The 22,869-nt window shown below is 38.7% G+C and overlaps 1 protein-coding gene across 1 annotated transcript in view; it reads right to left on the minus strand.

The window, feature by feature from the left end:
- Positions 1–394: 394 nt before the first annotated feature.
- VWA8 (von Willebrand factor A domain containing 8) overlaps positions 395–22,869 on the minus strand; it is a 194,469-nt gene continuing 171,994 nt past the window's right edge. The window contains exons 41-45 of the mRNA XM_074912506.1: positions 17,427–17,552; positions 15,447–15,605; positions 6,029–6,127; positions 4,600–4,838; positions 395–2,458 (exon numbers count right to left, since the gene is read on the minus strand). Coding sequence (XP_074768607.1) covers positions 2,350–2,458; positions 4,600–4,838; positions 6,029–6,127; positions 15,447–15,605; positions 17,427–17,552 — 732 coding nt within the window. The 3' untranslated portion in view covers positions 395–2,349. The remainder of the gene's footprint in view (positions 2,459–4,599; positions 4,839–6,028; positions 6,128–15,446; positions 15,606–17,426; positions 17,553–22,869) is intronic.

Here is a 22,869-nt window from a genome sequence, read left to right on the forward strand (position 1 = left end):
CCCATACTTTCATTCATTTCTTCTCCCTTTCTCTCAAAACCTACCAGGAACTGCTTCCAGCCTTTCCCAGCCACCCTCCCGACTGGGCCTGGCCCTGGCCACGGTCATATCCTGTGGGCCCGTGAAACATTAACTGAAACACAACAGACATCTTCTGAAACAAAGAATTAAACCAAGCACTACAGAAAGGTACCTAAATAGCATGACATGAAATACAATTTACAGGGATAATCAAACAAAAGGTTTAGAATTGGATTTACCTCAGTTTCCCTTAAATAGCTCTATTTTTTTTTTACAATAAAGATAACAGTATTATACTGCATGTAAATCTGAGGTGAGAAAGTTTATCCACTCAAGTGATCTAGAAAGTAAAGAGTAGAGTTGCTAATTAACTGTAATAAAATGTTTATTTTCTGAAGGACTGCTGTCAATAAAAGCAGAGGTGGTGAAGGAATTTCCATGTAAAAACACATTTACTAACAGACTTATTAGTATGACAATTTTTTATTCCATTTAGTATCTCATGATATGTTTACAGGACCAAGATATTTATATTTTGAAGTGTACTTCCCCTTAGTAGTTGCATCTGTGTTTATGTGGGTGTACATGTGAGTCAAACCATCACAACATGCATTTGTCCCAGCCAGGGATAACCTTCTCGACCTTCTCCTCCCAATTCCCTTCTCTCCAAACAGGAATTGCATCTTCAACCTCTTTGTTTTCACATACATAGTTATCATAACAATACTAACAAGTCTTTGAAAAATGTCTTCCGTCCTCTCTTGCCATAAAGAGTGTGAAAGCTAGCCAGACTTTGAAACACATCCTAAAGATGGGACATTTTGATGCTCTGGTAAAGATTTTTGATGAAGGAGTGATGGAGTAGAGAATGATCACCAGAAACTGGACCCTTTAAAACACCAACGGTTGTATTTAACAAGATCAAATTAATTTGCCTCCTCCCCTCCAAATCTACTGCTTGCAGTGGGGTTTGAGCAACTGTGGGATTAAGAGAAATATTACAAGTGAACTACTTAAATTCCTCCTTCAGATTTTTATACGTACTCTCCCTTGACTTTTTAAATTCAGTTACTCTCAAATAAATATCGGCAGAGTATGGGTGATGATGTACATCCCCTGCCCCAGCTTAATTAAATCATACATTTAATTTGTAAGTATTCCAGAGTTCTTGATGCACTACAAGGTATCTGTTCTTCAGAAAATAAAGAGGAATTATCACCTCATGGAACAAGTCAAACACCAGACGATTGAATTACAAATTAAGTCTTTATAACTATCCTGGATATCAAATATACCCCAACACAGATATCTTGCTAAAATAAAAATATTTTTTTTCTCTTTTCTTTTATAATAAAGAACTTATTTTCTCATGCTTAGATCTCTCCTCCTGTTTCATTTTTAAGAGACCCAAGCAAAACAGATCATGAAGGAGCTCTAGCAAAGTGTTAGTAACTTTTTTGTCTCTTGACCGAAAAGGCACCTCCACATAATGAGGCCATCCCAGGGATTCTGGGCAACAGTGCAGCAGGACAGCATCATCGGTCATGCAAAGAAGACACAGCAGTAGTTCCCTCCTTAGAAATGCTGGCTGTTGGGCTTTTAAGACCATTTTGACCCTTTCCCCTTAATTTTCACAGGCAGAACTAAAAGAACCTATTTTTGTTTTGTTTTCCATCTTAACAGCCACTTTCTCTAGATCTGACAACTCTGAGCACCGTGCCTGATCAGATAATGAATGTTTACACGCGACGGTCAGTGTTTCCAAACCGCTCCATTGTTTTGAGAATCCAGTGGTGAAGCGCCGATGCCTGTCAGAACAAGAAAGCAACAGCAGAGGAAGGAAGGGTTTCCTGCCTGCAAGAGCAGTCCTGTTTAAATTAGACATGGAGTTAACTACCCATTCAAACATATGCACAAAAAAAATACTGAAACAGCTTGCCTGGCTCTGCCTTACATAATATTCTCGAATCCCAGCAAACCGTGTTTAACAAAACAGGGTGAGATGATCCCATAGTGCTGGTAACATGGCAGGCAGAGGAATGATCACAAACTGTCCTTTATTTATTTGGCCCTCTGGAAAAACATTCGCTCTGTTGTCATCCTGCTATTTACCTCCGCACTGCTGCAACTCTTTGAACGTGCTAAATTGGTGGAGAGATTTTGACTGAAATTTTACAGCCCGGCTGTCGTGCAGATTTGGGTTGCTTTGCTGATTAGAGAACAGTATGTATTTTATTAATAACTGTGTTTATCCTCAGCTTTTGGGTTTATATCTCCAACAGGAGTGGGTTTCTTCTTTGAATTCACGCGCCGTGACATCAGTGATGCTTAGGCACTTGACAACATTGTAGATGTGAAGATCTGCTGCAAAATCTGAGGGATCTCTTTGGTATCCATGGCAATAAAAGACCGACCTGCTGGTAGTGTCCTCTGCAGCCTAAGGAGCAGAATGAGGGAAAAGACACAATTACCATTTCAAATTATCTTCCCTATGACAAGCCAAGGTTCCTTAAGAATGGATGCTTTTCCTTTTAAATACCTTCCCAATCCACACCGTTCAAGTTGTTGTCGCAATGCAGTTAAAGGCTTGGGAAAACAGCAGTGGGAGGAAACACTGAGAGCAGCTAAGTCACAGAGGTCCTTTCATCAAGACAATCAAGTGTGTTTCTAGAGATTTCTGTTCATGTCCTCTTTCTGACGTGCAAAAACTCCACTGTGATCAAGGTATCAGTGACCCCATGGGGTATTACCACAACTGTTTTTCTGAGGGCAGCTAGAGATTTACTCTGGAAATTAAGGTATTTACTTACTCTAAATAGATTACCATGAACCCCCAGATTTCAGTTCAACACCTTCAGTGATTCTAAATGTGCTCTGTGTTTCCTCTTAGAGATCACAGCAGATTAGATGGAAAGATATTTTTCTGCCAGTATTAGCCTGACACATTTTTATTCCCAGCTTAACCTTCTTTAAAAAAGCCAAACAAGATACATATTACAAACCCCATCTCCCTCATGTCCAGTCAGCAGTCTTGGAATTTATTTTTTCACTGCTTTTAAAGGAGGTTATGCTCCACACCATTTCTCCAATGCTAAGTTAAGTCTCACTTTTAAAGTGAGTTTTTAAAAAAGCTGCAGACAGAGAATTCCCTTCTCCTTCCCCCATAGCAGTTACAGGAAGGCTTTGTCTAACTCTGCATTTCCACATACGCAGAAATGCATTTCAGTGACAGCATTGTGTGGATTTTCCATACCCAGCGAACTAGGCAATTATGAGATCTCTTCTTACACAGCAGGATATGGTCAATGCTTTTTTTTTTTTTTTTTTTTAATTCCTAGCAGAAGTAAAAGGACTTTCTGTAATTATAATCTTTCAGAATGGATTCTCTTTTCAGCCATAATGCAGCCCTGATGTACAGACCTGCAGACACAACTAATGGTGGCTGTGCAGCTGCATCTTTCAACGCTTTTCCTGACTAAAACTATGTACCAAGGGCCAATTCCCTTTGGGCCTTCTCTCGTTCTGCTCTAACTGAAGACTCAAACAGAAACAGAAAAGGCTCTGTTGATATCTGTGGCTATACCAGCTTTTTGCTGCATGTACTGGTCAGTCCTCAGTGCATGTGGAACCGAGGGACACCTGGGAGAGAGTTTCCTTCTTTTCCCCTATGCCCAAACAATTTAAAGTTATGTAGAAGCACTATAAAAGGGCATATTGGCTCAGGCTCTTCAAAGAATTTATGTCTCTAACACAAGGGGAGTATCTGAGCCAAATCTTTGGCAGTTTTGAAGACCATTAAAGTCCAGCTTCTCTTGCTTTAATATCTTTTCTTAGGCCCACACACATTCAAACCACATACTGGGCAATGGTAAAGGCACCATATCTCTGACATGATTATTACATATAGGGACAGTACGTATCCTCCAGTGAGAGGATGGCTTTATGTGCTCCCTTCAGATGCACAGAATGCTCTGAGCTAGCAGGCCGTAAGGGATGTATGCAAGGACCCATGAACAAGCCTCCTCCATGACACAAGTCAGAAGCTACTGCTTTTTGATAGTAGATATATAAAAAAAAAAGAGATTGATGAAAAGCTGGACATGAGCTGGCAATGTGCACTTGCAGCCCAGAAAGCCAACTGTATCCTGGGCTGCCTCAAAAGAAGGCCCTGTAGTGACAGGACAAGGGATAACAGTTTTAAACAGAAAGAGGGTAGATTTAAATTGGACATAAGAAAGAAATTTTTTATGATGACAGTGGTGAGACACTGGCACAGGTTGCTCAGAGAAGTTGTGGATGCCCCATCATTGGAAGAGTTCAAGGCCAGGTTGGGCGGGGTTTTGAGCAACCTGATCTAGTGAAAGATGTCCCTGCCCATGGCAGGGGGATTCGACTACATGATCTTTAAAGATCTCTTCCAACCCAAATGATTCTATGATTTTATGATCAAAACCTTAGTACAGAATAGCAGCATGGGCAACTATACCTAACTTGACTGGAATAAAAGCATAGTTTAGATTTATGACAAATGGAAACAAAGAAAATTATATAAAGCATAAAAAAACCCCCAAAACTTACCTATCTGCCTGGTCTCCTAAGGATCCTATAAATATGGCAAAAGCATTGACTTGAGCATTGGTGGTCAAGACCTGGGCAAACCTTGATGGCTGAATACCGTATCGCTCGAGATTTGCATCACTCAAGACGATAACAAAATATTCATCAGCCTCTTCCTTGGTGATTTCACGAACGGCATGTTCTGTCCCTTCCAAAGTATGGTCTCCACTCATGCAGAACTGAGCATGGGCGTGCATGATCTACGTGCAAAGCGTAACCAAGTGGAAATATGTGAGATGACTTTAGGAATAAACATTAATTTCAGCTGGCACAGGAGGGAGTAAATATTCAGTTATGCTATATTAGGGTATACTTCAGAAATGTGGACAGTGCTCCACATACAGCTTTTTGTACACAATATGTCTTATTTTAATGCAGGCATCACTTCTTAAAAACGCAGTGGGTCAAACAATCAAAACCCACACATGGACGTAATTAGCTTGTGCCTTAAAACACTTTGATCAGCTGCAGTTTGAGTAGCTACATTCCTATGTATTTAAGGAAAAAAACAGGGTTTAGTTTCCTAATACTGTGACCAGCTCCTGCCTGTTTATAATTTGCACTAGACTTCCAAATCTGTTTATAATTTGCACTAGACTTCCAAACCCTAGCAGTGTCACAGTTATTACCAAATATCTGACTCCTGACACTGGCAGCAAGGTTTAAAAATGTTGAAAAATTTTGTTTGAGCTTTTATGAAAGAAATACACTGTTTTCACTGATGAAGATGTTTCCTATGCAGAAGGCAAGGAATTGTAGACGTTAGAAAATCCAGTCCTTCTAACCCAAGTAACTGCCGATCTTTTAAAAGACTTTTTGAAGGAAGATCAAATACACAGTTATAACCTATCAAGCTGCCAACCAGGTATATCCTGAATATACTCAATTTTTCTTCATCCTGTTACAGTACAATCTTGATGAATACACTCACTTTGCAATTGTGATTTAACATGTTTTCAATATAGCATTGACACATTTTCCCACTGTTACGCATAACTTCTTGAAGATACCAGGTTAAATCACTGACCTGGGATCCCTCTACAGTTTAAATTGGTCACTTTCACACTAATAACATGACCACATGATTTAGGTGGAGCTATCTATATCACTGTATAATGCTTGGAACTTCCTATATCCTTTGACAGATGGTCAAAATGACTATTTATGACACAGCAGTCCAGAAAAAGCTTCTACTATTTTGGCATTATTTGTTTTCTGGTATGTTTCTGGAAGGTCCTGTTTCAATTTTATGCAGATATGTAGATTTTGATTTCTTGTCTTTCTTTTATTTTATGCTCCTTATGTTTTGCATTCTGTGACCCACCTATAATTTTAACTTTGCAGTCATAAAATCCTTAATTATCCACCATCACTTATCAGTAGGATTTACCTTAAGAATCTCTAATCTTTGCTTATTGTTCTTGGGAACTTTGTCACTCTCAACCAAGGTGATGTCGAAGCCATCTCCTGAATGTCCAACAATATCGTACTGCAAGAAAGAAACTTTGTCAGTCATCTGTTAGTAATGAATGGCCCTTGGGTCACAACGACAAGAGACAGATCAAAGGCAATTTGCTTTCAACAAGAAAACCCAAATACTGTTCCCTGCATCTGTTTATGAGCTGCTTAAGTGAACTACTTGCATTTATCACCAACATGAAAACATGGGAAAGAATTGCTAAATAATAAAATTAAAGAACAGTTACCTATTTCCATGGTCTGTTTTTCACATCATCCCACCAATTGCAGAGCAGGGATGAATAAGATCTAGACCTTGCCCTCTCACATTGTCTGTATTTTTTTAAAGTAGCAATTTTTGTCCTTTTGAGTCTGACAAACAAGAAGGGCATTGTTTGAGAGTAGCCCCCATGTTTGATGGTTCTTTTTGTGACCTCATTCTGCTCTGAAAAAAAAGTACTACAAGCCATCTTTTCTGAAAATCAGCACTCCTTATTTTTGTGCACAACAGATCAAAGTAATTGCTGAAAGTATGTAGAGAAGTAAATTCCAAGAATACCTTTGTGTACTTTTTCAAAGGAGATGGTGTGCACATCATTCTCCTGTAAAAGTTACCGCAGAAATGACATGTAGAGCTGTAATAGTTCAAATAGCCTGTTGAACAAATAATGTAATATTGGAAAGGCCTTTGTTTTATGTGAGAGTTTTATTGTTGTTACATGAAAACCAAGACAAGCTGAGTTATGGCAAGGTCCTGACCTGCCCTTTGTGTTGTGGATGTGGCAGTCACCCCAGGGAGAATTGATGAGCAAGACAGAAGTGGATATAAGAGCTGTCTACACCAAGTAATAGAGCACTGTGCAGAAATCCTGAGCCTGGAGAGACTTGAGCTGGCAATTCCTCAACACGAACATGCCTGTGTTTCTTCCTGACTAGCTGGCACAGATCCGTCTTTGGTTGACAGGGAGCCCTTGTGCAATATTTTGCCTTTCTGTTATCTTTTATTCAAGTACTGCCTACAGGTCCCTGCCAGGTTCACCATCCCTAATTCTCACATAATCATATGGTACAGGGCAAGTCTATTCCTCAAAGTTTTTCTATCCTATTGAAGACCACTTTATTTGGTATAAGTTGGGTCCTGGAGACTGGAGAAATGGCATTCTTTATTGGTAAACCTCTTTTTGTTTGTTTTCATATCACTAATTTGCTTAAAAATACATCCAGAGTGAAAGCAAGCTATAGCAGCTGGAACAATTTTAAAGGGGACACCTCTCTCTGCAAAACAGCAAACATGCCACATACTATAGATTATTTCACTCAAGGTCAGACCGTTTTATGACAGCCTCATATAACCCAGGCCTCCTTCCCCTAGAAATATAATTTAGTCCCCTCGCAATCTCATTTCTTTCTGCTCTGTTGGCTTTTCCATTCTTGTTCTCCTCAGCTCTTCCATTTCTAGTATTCGCTACCCAGACTCACATAAGGCTTCCAGTCTGACACATGCTTTCTCTTGAAAACCTATTTCTTATCACCAATAATGCTTCAGACGAAAGAATATTTAGCTGCTGCTTCTGTTTTCCTCAAACTGTTATCTTTCCCGGAGAAAAGACATGGCAAATGAAAACACACATATTTTGATAATAACGTTGAGGTTACATTCAGTATACTTCTGAATTAATACAGGAGTAAATCCAGAATGTGAATTGCACACAAAGAGAGCATGCATGCATAACTGCTTTAAAAAATAGAGGTTATTTAAATCAGAGGAACTAAATAAATCAGTGGTTTAATGGAGCAGAAAATATACAGAGCTAACGTGGTTCTTAATGTCAGAGATGTCCACAGATCTTCAGGGTAGGCTCTTAAGTGTGAAACCCTGCACATCATTTGCTGAGAAGTTTTGTATTTGGTATCACTTTACAGTCAACAGTTTAATTACGTAAAGCAAAATGCTGTCATTCCCCTGTGTATAAAGAAGACCAATTCCTTTGTAATGAGCTCCTTCTCAGCATTTCACAGACCTCTCCCACAGGGCGTCCTGGTATCAGCTCGGCCATGCTGAGTTCATGCAAATAGGCCAAACTTTTCTCGTTAGGAATATAATTTTGGTTCTTGGCACACACTAATAATACAGCAACCTTACATCTCAAAAAGGCTGGGTTTAAACTCAGTGTGACAGTTTGTGTAAAGGGAACTGCTGTAGCTCCTAAATGAAACACCAGAGGTTGACCCTATGGTTGGGACCCCTCCACATTCTTGCAGAAGGAGGGAACATACAACCTGGGTATGGGCAAGGTGAGGCTGAAATGACCTGAGCAAACTATCACAGGCACGTAAAGGCGTTCACCTGGGAACATGATGTCCTCTCTGCTCCCTCCTCAGCTAGCTGCTTATTATTCTCCGTGTGTGCCCATGCATGAGCCCGAGTATGTACACTTACTTTTAACAGATGTTATCTGTTTTCTTGTTTCTGCTGACAGTTTACTATGCTATCTGTGATCAAAAAAAGTGTGGTGAGGTAGCAGGGAAGAAGTGGCTGTTTGCTTTGTCCTGGCTGCTTCATTCTGGGTCAAGTAGGATCTCCTGAAAAGCAGGGTGAGATCCTGCTGTTCTGTGGAAGAGAAGTGCTGCAGTCACCAGACTTCATGTGCTGGTCCTTATGGTCCTCTGATCCCCCTGGAAGTCAAGTCAAGGGCCAGGAGCATCCAAAACCTAACAAGTATGAGGTTGCTTTTGGGCAGCTTACTCGCCAAACTAGGAGGTTGGATGAGTATTTGTGCCCCAGCGAAGGAGGGGACAGGAACATTAGCAACACTGACTTGGATTGACTTAAGTCACCATAGGACTGGAGCCTGGGACACCCTCCCTGAGAGGGAGGGATGGGAGCAGGCTCGCAGCCAAGCTTTAGAGGTGACAGAAGGGAGACATTTGCCCAGGGAAATATATGGAGTCTACCACAATTCACGAATACAGAGTTTGGGACAGGAGTAGAACTGGAGTGAAGAAGGGCAAGGGCAAAGGGCAAGGGCAAGGGCAAAGAAGGAGGATTTAAGTCTGTCACCCAGGTTTTCTTTCAGTAAATTATTACCTCCTCCTGATTTGTGTCCTAGTAAAATGAATCCTTAGTGTAACCGATGTTATCTTGGTGCGCTCATTTTAAAGAAAAGGTGCAGACAGCTCCACAGCCCTGGCGGACTGGGAACCCCAACACATGCAGGCACATGCATGCTTTGTCAAAACCAGTTTTCTTCCTTTGCGCTAGTTAAAGATGAGCACCGAAAAAAGGCCTCTGAGGAGCTAGGATCCGATGCATTCTTCTCATAAATTTCCTAGGAGAATTTATGTGGATGGAGTTACAAGTGAGAGAAGAGCTGTGATACGATCTCACTCGGAACTGACTTTTGTTTTTCAAAACAGATTGCAGGCACAGGCTCTCGGGACAAATCCAGCAGCAAAATATATGTTTGCTACAGTGCAGGCTTAATTGAATGAATATATTATTGTGGTACACAGCAGCTCATTTCCCAGTAGCCTCAGGTACATTGAGACAAGAACTGCTCTATTCAGAGCTGCGAGTACACAACATGTAAACACATCTCTTGAAATAGCATCATTTTGTTGGTTTCCTTCCTTACAGGTTAAAACTATCCTTATTCCACTGTCATATTTTGCACTGAATGGATGGTTACTGATGCCTAAAATGGGTAAAATGGAAGACTTTGTCTTCTGCAGCTGCCATGCCAAAAGGTTTAATTTCTGAAGGCATTTACAAAGCTGAAAGACGCATGCTGAATGTAAAAGGCCGTGTGAATCAGACAGGCCTCTGCTGGAGGGCTAGATCTTTATAAATTCACTTCTTCTTTGGACAACACTGAATGTTCTTTTTTTTTTTAATTTATTTCAAACCTTTTGTTTATTATTTAAAACAAACTATTCTGCCAAGCATGTGGAACATTTCTTCTTTTTCTGAATTAACAGTGCTTCACATCTGTACATACACACGAATGTGCATGTACATTCTCAAATAACTGGCACCTAAAATGAGATGTACAGGGATGTAAGAACTTTAATCTTGCAAAACAACTTGTTTATTATAACATACGTGTAAGTGATGCTTCCTCACATTTAAAGGGGTCAAGGGGCATTTTTAGGAACATATTTAACCTCCATTATCAGGATAAGACTGAGAATGTGGCTTCTATTATCTCAGTCACTCCCACTCTTCTTTAATAAAGCACTTCAGAGGAAGCGTGGATGAGATGACATTGGAGGAGGGCTTTGAAACACGGCTGTTAATTTAAATGGATTTCCCGACTGTGGGATGAGCCTCCCATTTCCCCCTTGACAAGGAATGATTCACTGCCTGCACTTATGGGAAATGGAAGCAGGTAGGTTGTCCTACACAAGCATAAAAAGCTGACAAATACCTGTTGGCACTTGTCTGACTTTATGAAGGACAACTTTATACCTGATTGGTACAGTCACACATAGTCTTCTGTATAAGAAAGCAGGGAGAAAGTATTCTCTACCTTCACTCAGTGCTGTAAAGACCAATCACACAATCAGCATCATCAGTGATACCAAGGGGTACCACACATGGGGAAGCTCAGCTGGTAGGATAACTTCACAACCAAGGAAAAGCCTATCTGATTAATTCACAACCTTATTTAGCAAAGAATCAAACCAAGCACCAGCAGAAAAGTGATCTTGAGCAAAGGCCAAGATTTGATTTCCAAAGTTTGTACTGCAGTCACATAGCAGAAGGGAGCTTAACTATGTAAATCCCCTTTGAATGCTTTGCTCAACAAGACTGATGGTCCCCCAGGTTCAACATACGTTGTACAAGAAACCCCTCAAATTTGCAGCACATGTTGTTATGACCCTTGCAGCTGGGGCTACAATAGGGACAGATAACAGCAAAAAATTCTGTTTTAATAAAACCGGGTAAGAAGAGGATAAGGAATAGAAAGAAAAAAGTGTTAAACTGCAGATTTCTCATTGCAAACTACACAGTTGTGAGCTCTTTTATCTTTTTTCAACAGTTCCTCTTTTAGAAATGAGAAATGTATGCTATTTTTGCAGACATACCGAAACTTCAGCTTTGTCCTGAGAAAAATTAGCAGCATCTTGCAAAGTGTCAGTGTTTTATAGACTGGAATCAGTGGTATTTTAGAACACTCACTGGTGCTCTTACTTTCTGAAGACCTAATTACACTTGTTAGAAACTGAGGAACTGTCATGAGCTCTGGTTATCGATCACATTCATGCGGATGTAGCAACTGCCAAGCCAGATTATACACCAAAAAAATCCATATTTTCGAGCTGGAGATTTCAGAAATGCTATTTATTTTTATCAGAGGAATTACTCAGAGTCCATCAGCACATGCATGGGAGACTTCTCATATGAGAGGACTGTGTAATGTAGGTTGAAAAGAGATACTTTGGCCTAATCATTGGATCATGTTAAGAACACGGTTCAAACGTAACTAGTTATTAAATGCCTCTTTTTGTGCTCATTTTGGGGGATGACCTCAGTGGTCAGTGAAACATAAGGCCACATATTGTTTGCTGTTATAGACACCTCTGGTTTAATCTTGTCGGTAGTATGCTTTGAATTAATCAAATCCCAATGAGGCAGCACAGAGACGTGTGGAGGAAGAAAAGTATTTTTGCTTGTGCAAAAGCAGCTCTGAAGTTGACAGAGCTCATGCTGGATCTGGCCAGCCTTGAATCAAGGGGCTATTACTGCCCTCACCAAAGTTCTCTATCCAGTGGAAGGAGCCCTTATAAATGGAGGACAGTTGCTCTAGAGACAATCAAAGTCAAACAGCTCTAGAAGCTGATGACAACATTTTTTCCTTGGCACCTCACTAAAATTTCCAGCATCTTCTTCACCACTGGTCTTTTAAGTATAAGCTTATATATAAACTCTCGAATCAAAAATTGTAAGGATCACATTACTACTCCTGTCTTACCATGATAAAGAGTGGCAACATTCACATTAATAACGGGATATGGTTTTTGTGTAAGTGTTTTTATAAATGGTCAATGGCTGTTAGAGAGATACATTTACAGTTACAACGAACTGCATTTCAAGCTATCTGGTTGGCCAAATATGGGCTTTCATCTATGTGCAGGGCAAAACACTGGCCAATAGCAACTATTACCAAGGAGAATATAATAATCTGTAATAGACACAGAGGGATTTGAAAGCTAATGAAACATAACTTCAAAATCCCAGAACTGAAGACAGCTCCTAATGATCTTACTAATTCTGCACAGTGGGCTTTCTGTCTGCCTACTCTACATGTTATTCCTTTACCATGCACCTGAGGGTCATGTCTGGGTTCTCAGCTATAGAGCTGCACTGGAAATAAGGACAGCTGGTTATCTACCACTATGCTACAACTTTTTTCAGTGTCGTCACCTTCTAAGCCACTGTCCTCTGTTGTGGAAATGTAAAATAATTCACAGTTCATAACAAGCGCAGAATAGCTGTAGCAGAACAGAATGAACAACTGTGCCCTGGACACTGTTTCCATTTTACTCAAGATTTTATCAGCTCCTTGATTTTTTACCTTCTCCAAACTGAGCAGTTCTTGCCTACTTAGACATTTCTTGTACAGGGACACTTCCATACCCTTTGTAATCTTTGTCATCTTCTCTTGTTCAGCTCTACAAGAACTTTTGTGAGATGGGGTCCAAAGTTGCACACATTACTCCTGATGTGAATGCCCTATGGATGTTTACAGTGACATTCTGATGCTTTCTGCTTTGTTGTCTGTTCTTCTGCTAATAGTTTCTAACATTTAATTAGCTCTTTTTTTACAGCTGGTGGACACTGAATGTTAAAAAGAACCATACACCGTAATTACAAGACTTCTTTGTTAAGCACTAATGTATAGCAGAGACTGAGCACTAACAGATAGCTGAGACTTTCTCACTGTGTATTTAAAATCAGAATTGTTTTATTCCATCTGCAGCACTTTACATTTAATAGCACTGAACACCATCTGCCATTTTATTTCCCAGTCACCATTTGTGGCCAGGTCCTTCTCAAACTTCTCGCACCTGGATTTTCTTTTTTGTTTTCCCAAATAACTTAATACAACTAACAACTTTAGGCACCTCATTATCCACCCCCTTTTACAGATCACTTATGAATATGCAGAAAAACATAACAACATGGGGTCTGGCACAAATCCCAACACAGTTCCACCAGTGATCTTACTTCACTTCTTCACTCTAAAAAAAATGACTTAGTCTGTTTTCTACATTTTTAGCAGTAGTTAATTTATCTGAAGGCTTTCCCTTTTATCCCCAAATAGTATCATTTCTCCATGAGCCTCTGGCGAGGGACTTTGTCAAATGCTTTTGGCTAAGGATCCTATCAACCAACCTTGCTTGTCACATACACAGAGATTCTTCAGAATGCATTACTTCTCTTTACAAAATCCATGTTGACTATACCCCACTATATCATATTTATCCTTGTGTCCACTACTTCTGTGTCACCTTCCTTTGTGGAAGATCCTGCATTTGGCCATACTAATATGCGTGTTGCTCAGATATGCCTGATTTACCAAGCTACACAAATTGTGTTGTATAATTACACTGGCCCTTTTAATATTTTTCCTTAACTTTTCTGTTATCAGTAAGCAGGAGATACACGAGCAGCTGAACCAATAAACTCCTTGTTTCCCATGATCTTCTTAATTATAGTTGAGTTCCCACATGGCTTCTCTGGGCTAAGTTTACAGTTACCACATTCTTCTCCAACAGGAATACAGAGAATTACTCCACCTGACCTATTATCATGACATTTGAAGGAATTTAGTGTCTTTGGGAAAAAAAACACGGTTTCAAGTTTGTTTAAAAATGTGCAACATGCTCTGTTTAAGCATGTTTAAGGGGGACAAAGCATTACTGTCAAAGAGTATGGCAGTGGACACCTTGTTTCCTTAGGAAAGTAGGCTAAAAACATAATGCCTGTCTCCCTTTCACAGCTTTTTCCCTGACAAATGGAAGTTTGCATGATTGCACTTTAGAAAGCATTCTAGAATTGCATGCCTCTGTATGGCCTGTTTTTGTACAGGAGATTCTACAGAACAGAAACCTGTAGGATTATGCTGTCAGAGGAACAATGTGAAGTAGACCTGGCTGAATTGATCTGGACTAAGTTTTCTACTAATTTTCACAGAATCACAGAATCATCCAGGTTGGAAAGGACCCTGGAGAACATCTAATCCAACCATTCTTCTAGCACAGTTCCCACCTACAGCATATCCTTAAGCTCTAAACCGACCCTACTCTTGAACACCTCCAGGGATGGGGACTCCACCACCTCCCTGGGCAGCCCAATCCAACACACAACAACCCATTCTGTAAAGAAATACTTCCTAATATCTAGTCTGAACTTTCCCTGGCGCAACTTGAGGCCATTCCCTCTTGTCCTGTCATTTTCTACTAGGCTAAAGAGGCTCATCCCCAGCTCTCTGCAACCTCCTTTCAGGGAGCTGTAGAGGGTGATGAGGTCTCCCCTCAGCCTCCTCTTCTCCAGATTAAACAACCCTAGTTCCCTCAACCGCTCCTCATAGGACATATGTTCCAGACCCTTGACCAGCTTTGTAGCCCTTCTCTGGACATGTTCGAGTAACTCTATGTCCTTTTTGTATCGAATTTTGTTTAGGAGTATTTTTGTTCAGATGTATTTTAAGTCTTATGTTTGAGATGCTCTTCAGCAAAAGCATTGGACCTCTTTATTCTTCCATTAAACACTAAGTCTGTCAAGAACTAACTTGACACTGGCCATTCCTGTCTTTTTTAAGGTCTTGTTTAGGCTTACTGAGACAAAAAAAGGTATAAAACTTATTTACATTTCTTTCGCGGGCTACCATTAAATAACATTTGGAACCTAGTATCTTTCAGTACAAGAAATTATTTTCTTGCTAAGTTTGGTCTTTTCCCATGACAAAGTACTACTGTCTGTACTCTGGGCAGAGAGAAAGGAAGGGCATCTTTGCATGTCCTGAAGCTCATACTTGTGTTCTGTAGGCTTAACTGTTTCTGCTCAAAGAAGGAAATAAACAGATAAATACAGAAAAAGTAAGCAAATTTCACTAAATCAAAGTCTTAAAAGTCTTAGATTGAATTCTCCCCTGCTGAAGCTTGTAATGTTTCTTATCTATTCACTAGTATTATTATTCAGGTTGCTAGAAATAGATTAATGTCTTTATTTCCTTGTGGGAATGAATAATGTTCTTTGGCTAGACTGACTGCTGAACCACTTTTTCCACTGCTCCACACAGCCTGTTCAATAACCACAGAGCTCCCAGCCCAGCTGTAATTACCTTGAATTTGTGCTCATAATTCTCAAAAGCTTCCATGACCATGCAGACAGCCTCCATGGAGCGTTCCAGTCGTCCATCCACCCCGTTAAAGCGGTACATGCTACCGGAAACATCTACCACCAGGCGCAAGCGTTTAGGTTTCTGCTGGGGGCTCCCAGGCTGACAGGGAAACATAGCAGAAAGAAATCCAATATAACTGGGAAAGCTAAACATCGGTAACGATAAAACATTCCAGAAAGAGAACCCAACGCACTTTGCGAAGCAAGAAACTTTTATGCAGCAAACACTGATTATGTTTTAGAAAAAGAACAAAAACATTTTAACCTTTTTTCTAACTGTTTCAAACCAGTTACTTGGCAGATACCTCAATTCATTCTTTCCCCTCACCTTCAATGACTGGAAACAAAATACCTCAAAAAATTCCACACATGTTTGTCAGGAAAATACTTTTTCTGTCTCAGTTTTGAGTCTTAACATTTTGTTTCAGGAGAAAGACTCTCAAATTTGATCTTTCTGCCAAGGCTCATAATGGATATGCTTTTCCTTGGCTTATGGTACTAACAGAGACCCGTATAAGACTGTAAAAACTTGTCTGCTGGGGTTAATAACATTCCAAAAATGTTTGAAGTCTTGTTCTGATTAACTACTAGTTTCTTCTTCATTCTGATGTTGAAATGATTATTTTTTCCTGAAAACAATCTCCATCTGTTTTAACAATTTTTGGCACACTACATTCAGTGGAGGTGTTTTATTTAGTGTGCAATGAGATGAGTCTGGACTCAGGTATATGGCTATTAAAGATCATCTGACAAAAAACCAGTCACATTAAAGACAAAAAACTAAAATGTTTCTTTTACATGTAAAGGGTCGCGAGCATTTGTGTGGTTTATTCTTTTAATTATTTCTTAACAGACTGTGGTATCCCTGTTCTCTGCAAAACAAGGGGAGAGAGAGTGTCCATTAAATCCTACATTTACTTTTTAATTCAAATCTTAAAGGTGTCCCTTTTTTTTTTTCCCTAATTAAGCTATTTTTACAAAGCCTTATAACTGATACATTGAGTAAACACATTTTGAAAAAAATGAGAAATGAAGATCTAATCACTTTTCCCTTATTGATCTTTCACACAAACAGTACCAGGTTCCAGAAACTGTTCAAAGCAACAAACATCAGGACCAAGTAGCATAAAAAATAATACCAGGGATTCATCAGATGTGGGTAGCTGACATGCAAAAAGATGTTGCATTCAGCTATTTAAAAAAAGTTCTTAGTGTAGTCAAAAATTGCAATCTGTCATTAAGTAATACTGTTAATATTATGGACCAGCCCCACCAGTTTTGGCCAGGTTTTGTTGGTCTGATTCAAGTGGTTTTTCTGTTGCTGACTCACATAAGCCTAACCATAATGTCTTCTAAGGCATGGCTGAACTGAGTCATAGGGCAGATGATTTTATTGTATGTTAATAGCTTTTCCTCACACTTTTTTCCCATTATCATTTTTCTTCTTGTAAATCCAAATATTTGTGAAAGCTGAAATTCTTTGCATATCACAGAAGGGGAGGACATTTGTAAAACACTTGTTTTTTTAAACTTCCTAGGACATCAAGGTATTTATTAAGAAAAATTAAATTAGTGAGAAAATATTTTCCTTTTTCTTAGACAAACTTCTCTGCTAATTGCATTAATCTCATTAAAATATAAAATATGAACTTAAAAACATAGCACTGTCTGGATCAGCATCCTCCCTCTGAGGGTGGCCAACAGCAAATAAGTGTGGAAGATTATAAGAAGAGGTGAAGCAAATTTTCCACCTTGTGGTTGCCTCTGTCTCAGGGACTTCAAGAGCCAGAGAAGATTCTTAAGAGTTTCTCATCTCTGTAACTTACTCAAACTCCAAGCATACATATAGTGCAGCCCGTATGAAACCAGCTGACTGGATAAGCTCTTTTCTACTCTTCCCTGCTACTTCTTGGATACTTACTTGTGGCTCAAGTTCTCCCCGTCGTTTATATATGGCTTTTTCTCCTGTCAGCCCATCAATGATTTTGGCATCATCTAGCTCTCCAACAGCTTGGTGTCTCAGCCATTGTCTTTCCTTACCCTTGGCCTAAAACAGAAAAGATGCCTTAATTCACTCAGTAATGCAAGTGTATGCTAGACAATTTAAGACCTACCGAACATGACATATGCATGAATTTTCTTTGTAATGATGTGATAGTTTTGACATAAGTCAAAGAAATCCAAATACATTTTCATAGCCGTCCTGCTCTTTTTCTCTGAAGGAAAAAATAACACTGACAAAGAATATGTTCCCTCTGTAATTCTGTCTTTTTTAAGTTGTTTCATATATGGGAGTTTAACTGTGGACTGCAGAAATGTTAACCTTTTTTCTTGCGAATATGCTGGAAATCTGTGTAACGAGCCTCTGCAGAAATACATACAACCAGAAGGACATGCATAACTGACCATTTGTTACCTGTTATCCATTCAAGCAGTGCAAGAAAAAAACACTGTGTGACTTAAAGGTAAAATCAAGCAGTATTCACCTTAGGTAACGGTAAATGGTATATTTTAAAGTAATATTCACAACAGACTATATTTATGTTTTAAAATAAAAACCTTGAAAATTGTGATACTCATGAGACAGTACACTGAACGTTTCTATTATTTCCTTTAAAAGAACATTGGTTGTCTACAGTCTGGCTTGATGAACATGCAATACAATCCAGGAACTCAAATATGGAACCCCTGTACACAGAAGAAAGTACTTAAGAATGAAGACTCAAGTGTTTTAATATCATAAACAATATATTTAAGAATGTTTTCAATGGATAGCTTCATCGTGGTTCATGTAAGATCCATCTAAAGACAGCAAAGTCTGCCCATATGGGTTTCATAGTTTATTTCATTTCTGCTTAAATCTTCAGGTTGAGGTTGCTCATCCCAGTAATAAGCCCAGCATGGAAAGAAGATTTTAAATTTGTATATGTATAATGCATTTGTACTCTCAGCAAACTACTGGTCAGCAGCTGAAGGCAAATCAAATACCCAGCAGGACATAAACTGCCTTCAACATTGATTCTCAGGAATAAAACTCAGTTGCTCTCTGTTGAGCAGGAAGTGTTACATTACAAAACCCCAGTAAACTGCAGGCCTGGGATCTGAGAGGACAAATCATTACAATTTTGATCACTCTGAGCAGTCAGCTGATGGCTTCTTAAGCCTCAGAGAATCTTTAATTTTGTTTTGGTCAAAATTTATGATTTTTTCTTTTTGTTGTATATGGTAGAAGGATTTTTGCACTACTGTCTATTGCCTATAGTTACTTAAGATAATGGACTACTTACCTATGAAAATAAGTGTGCACAAAGAATACAAAGCCACAGTACAGAATTTTCAAGCTGTGACGAACACAGTGTCAAAAACTTTACAGATGCTTCCTGATGGGAGGCAAAACAATGGCAATACAAGGAAACCTCAGCCTTTTAGTAAACCACAGAAGGGGAAAGTGGAAAAGATTTCTTAGGTTGTGAATTCAGTCAGTTGTGCCCTCTGATACATATTCACGGTGCTACAGTCAATCTAGCTTTAACCCACTTTGGCAGTGGGGCATCTGTGAGTTTCTTTGCACCACCAACTAGTAGTTTCTACTACCACTAAATATTCTTGGGATGAAATTTGAAGTCCCTTCTTCCATAGGATCATCGATTCCTTTGTTGCCCGAAGAGTTGTGTAACATCACAAAAAGCTACCTGCAAATTCCAGGTGACCTCTACATGTTCCACCAAAATATCACACTGTAGGAGTTTTCCTGCTGTGAAAAACACAGTAGGATACCCATGGCAAATTTCAACAACACTCCAACTAACCATTAAAAAATTGCTGCTGGAGACAGTGTGCTGCTGAGTGAGCAGAACCTGTCTGAAATGGGTCACGCATCTTCCAGGATGATGCAGATGAGATGACTGTTCCTAGTCACCTTAGCCACTATAAGTACTGGAACAGAGGTAGATCCTGATTGCCTCCTTACGGCTGCTGTTTTGTCAAATTTTTGTCAGTTGTTTCCTTTCAGTAGGCAGGAGGGACAAACAACAGAAGGTTATAAAGTTTAAGCTTCATTGAGCAAATTCTCCATCAGTTTCACCACTGTTTTCATAGACAATGCTTTATCTTTGTGGCTATTTGCCGTTCAAGGAACAGCAGTGGGAGGAGAAAATTGTTTTAACTATGGGAATAGTTAAAAAACATTTAATACCTTTTGAAGCTTATGCAACAAAAGACAGTATTTGAGCTGAAATTTTACTGGAGGAACACAGAGTTGACATTGTCTCCTAAAACAGGAAAGAATGCTGACAAAATCTGACTTAACCTCTTTACAAAATAATGCTAAAATTATTTAGACTACTTTGCATCTGCGTCTCCCATGCAAAATTCCTAAGAATTTATTTCCTTTTATAAAAGCTGAAAAAAATCCCCTTAAAAATGTGTTGTACAGTGCATGTATTTATTACAGAAAAGCTTCAAAGCATTTTCAATATATAATTTTCATAAACTTGAAAGCAACATAAGTTTAAAAGCATTTGTAATTTTAAGAAAAAAACAGAACTATTACATATATACCTTGCTTTGATATTTTACTGGAAAGGGCATACAACTCATTACTACTGCAATATACTGCAACCATATTGATGAAAAAATATTGTGTATATATTAATTGTGCCGCTTTCAAAATTAGAAAAATGTGCTAGACACCATATGTTATCAGCATGGCAATGGCTGACCGCAATTCTGCAGGAATTCTTTTCACTGAAAGATATCAAACACATATTTACAAAAAAACCTGCAAAATGTAACTGTGATGTCTGTAAATACCACAGAAAAAGTTGTGTATGTGAAGTGATCACAAATAAATATGTAACTCGTAATGGTATAGGTTGGTATGAAATACTCCCATTTGTTTCTGGGAAAACATTATGCATATGTTCCCTTAGCTGCTGAAATCAGAAAAGTACAACTGACAGGGCAGAGGGTTTTCACATTGTCAGCTCTCTGAGCCATGTTTATTATAATAGGACTGCTACTGTTTTATTCTTGCTGCTATGACCAGACAGTTCCCACACGGTCTAAATCAGACAGAGCCCTATTAGGGTCAGTGACTCAGGCTCAGGTTTGCCCAGTTTAAACGTAGGGGCCTAAATGATGCTTAGAAGCTACAGAGACAGTAACTTCTAAGCATCAGATTCCCTCTCTAATAATCAATAGAAAGAGAAGTACCTTCTGGAAGGTAAGTCATCTAAAATCTAAGGCCTTTCTGAGTGACTGTCTGACTGTAAGCTTTTGAGTCTGGAGTTCAGACAGACAAGCTTTACTCAGGGTTTGGCCAGCAAAAGGGGAGAAAAGAAAGCTCATAATTGACTGTATTTCCTGGACTTCCAGCTTTGCTACTTCTACAGAAGATAAACAACAACTTGTAATGTTTTGTTAATGTTGTTCAAAGACCTGACAGAAATCAGTGCAACGCAAAATGAACAATGAAATTACATTCTCAGACTGTATTTATCTATCACTTTCAAGGATCAGCCTATTCCAAACATCTCTTTCTGCTGCTACTAATTTTTGTGAGCCATCAACAACTGGACCTGAATCCCAGCCTCTGATTCTTGGGATGTAAAATTTAATCAAAGGAACATGTTTTAAAAAACCCCACAAAGCTAACAAAAAAAGACATATGTTGAAAAGAAAATCCAGGTTAAATAAACATGGACTATATATTTCCATTATGTGAACACATTAAGTTTCAAATGAAGCAAACTCAAAGATTTCTAAAAAGCCAAAAGTGTTCTCTAATGGGAAGGTAATATGGGATTTTCACAAAGTTAAAAACACACAGCTGCAGAGTTTACTGCAACTAAATGTGCCACTGACTTCTTGTTTGAGAAATGAGGAATGTGTGACTGATAACAGAAAGAAAGTATTTTTAGCTAAGAACCACTGGTGTACATAGCACTATCCAGAAAAAAGGGGAGACAGAGGCACAGTCCTTCATCAGGGTTCAAAGACTTAACATGCTGAAGAATTCAAGATTTGTTGTTGTTTGGTTTGTTGGTTTTCGTTTGGTTTTTTTTTTTTTTTTTTCTTCCTCAAAAAAATAACAGGAAATGTGCTTGGACTCAGTTTCCAAACTAATGGCAAGCATTTTGCAACTAAATAATTCCTGTTATAATTTATCTTAATCTTTCTACTGCATCTTCCAATTAAAAAACCTACCAAAATCTATATAAAGATTTATAGTTAAAAACTCGCTTTCAATATTGCTTTTATTCTATGAGCTACCTTTTCTAAATTCAGTGAATTTGTTTTTTCATCATAAAGTACATTTACTATCTCCATGGTTCGCTGCTATAGATTTTGCCAGGAAGCTAGCAAAGTCTCATAAAATACTGAGGCTTATAAGATTTTGCCTTGATATTAAAATGACCTTTTTAACAAAGAAACAGGATATGTCTCCTTATATGAAAACATGTTGTATTTTGATTATGATTAACGTGATCCCTTGGCTCTAAGGGACAAGGCAGACTAAAAAAAGACTTTAAACTGAAGATTCACTTATTCACTTCACACCTAGAATGTGCTTCCAATGGCATGTCTACTAGAAATATGGTAAAGAAAGCACATAGATATAAATGATGCAAGGAAAACTGAGATTTATATCTAAAATTTTTCAGTTGAAACCTACCTTTACAAGCAAAGCCTATATCCTGAACTGAAACACATATTAGGTGCATGAATCACCTAATCATGACCATCTTAAATGTTCATTCTATGAGGATCTCTCTGAATTGATACATTCATAATAAAACTGGCTAATGGTTCTCTGTGTATGTATGTGATTACAGTAGCATTGTTGTAGTCACAATACCTTAAAAATGCAAGTAAGACAAAGAAAAATGTACCTTTCTTACTTGCAGTACCAGGGGATTGGATTTTTTGACACAGGAGGAGTCTGTTGATATACAAACTAATTTCTTTCTCTCTTTCTGTTTTATTGCTGAAGTAAGGAGACAGATTAGACACTGCACAGTGACTACCTAATAGACTAAGATATATGTATACCAGTGGTTGGTAGCCTTCAACAGAAATATTTTTAATCAGAGATAAGGAGTAAAATTAATTTTCCTTCAATTTTCACTGAAGATCAGCAGATTCCTCCTACAATCAATTTACTTTTTATTTTATTTACCCCATATATGAACACCAGTGTTAATAAAACCTGGAACAATCGCAGGACCAATTACTAGAAGAAAGGCAAACTCGTGGTTCTGGTCAACTTCCACTTAGATTTGGGCTACATCTATTTTTATTAGCAAGAGTTAAGAGTTAAACCTGCAAAAAATTCATGTTTTCAGCTGTATATGCAGTAAAGC

This window comes from Athene noctua, chromosome 1, assembly GCF_965140245.1.
Source record: "Athene noctua chromosome 1, bAthNoc1.hap1.1, whole genome shotgun sequence".
Classification (NCBI taxonomy): domain Eukaryota; kingdom Metazoa; phylum Chordata; class Aves; order Strigiformes; family Strigidae; genus Athene; species Athene noctua.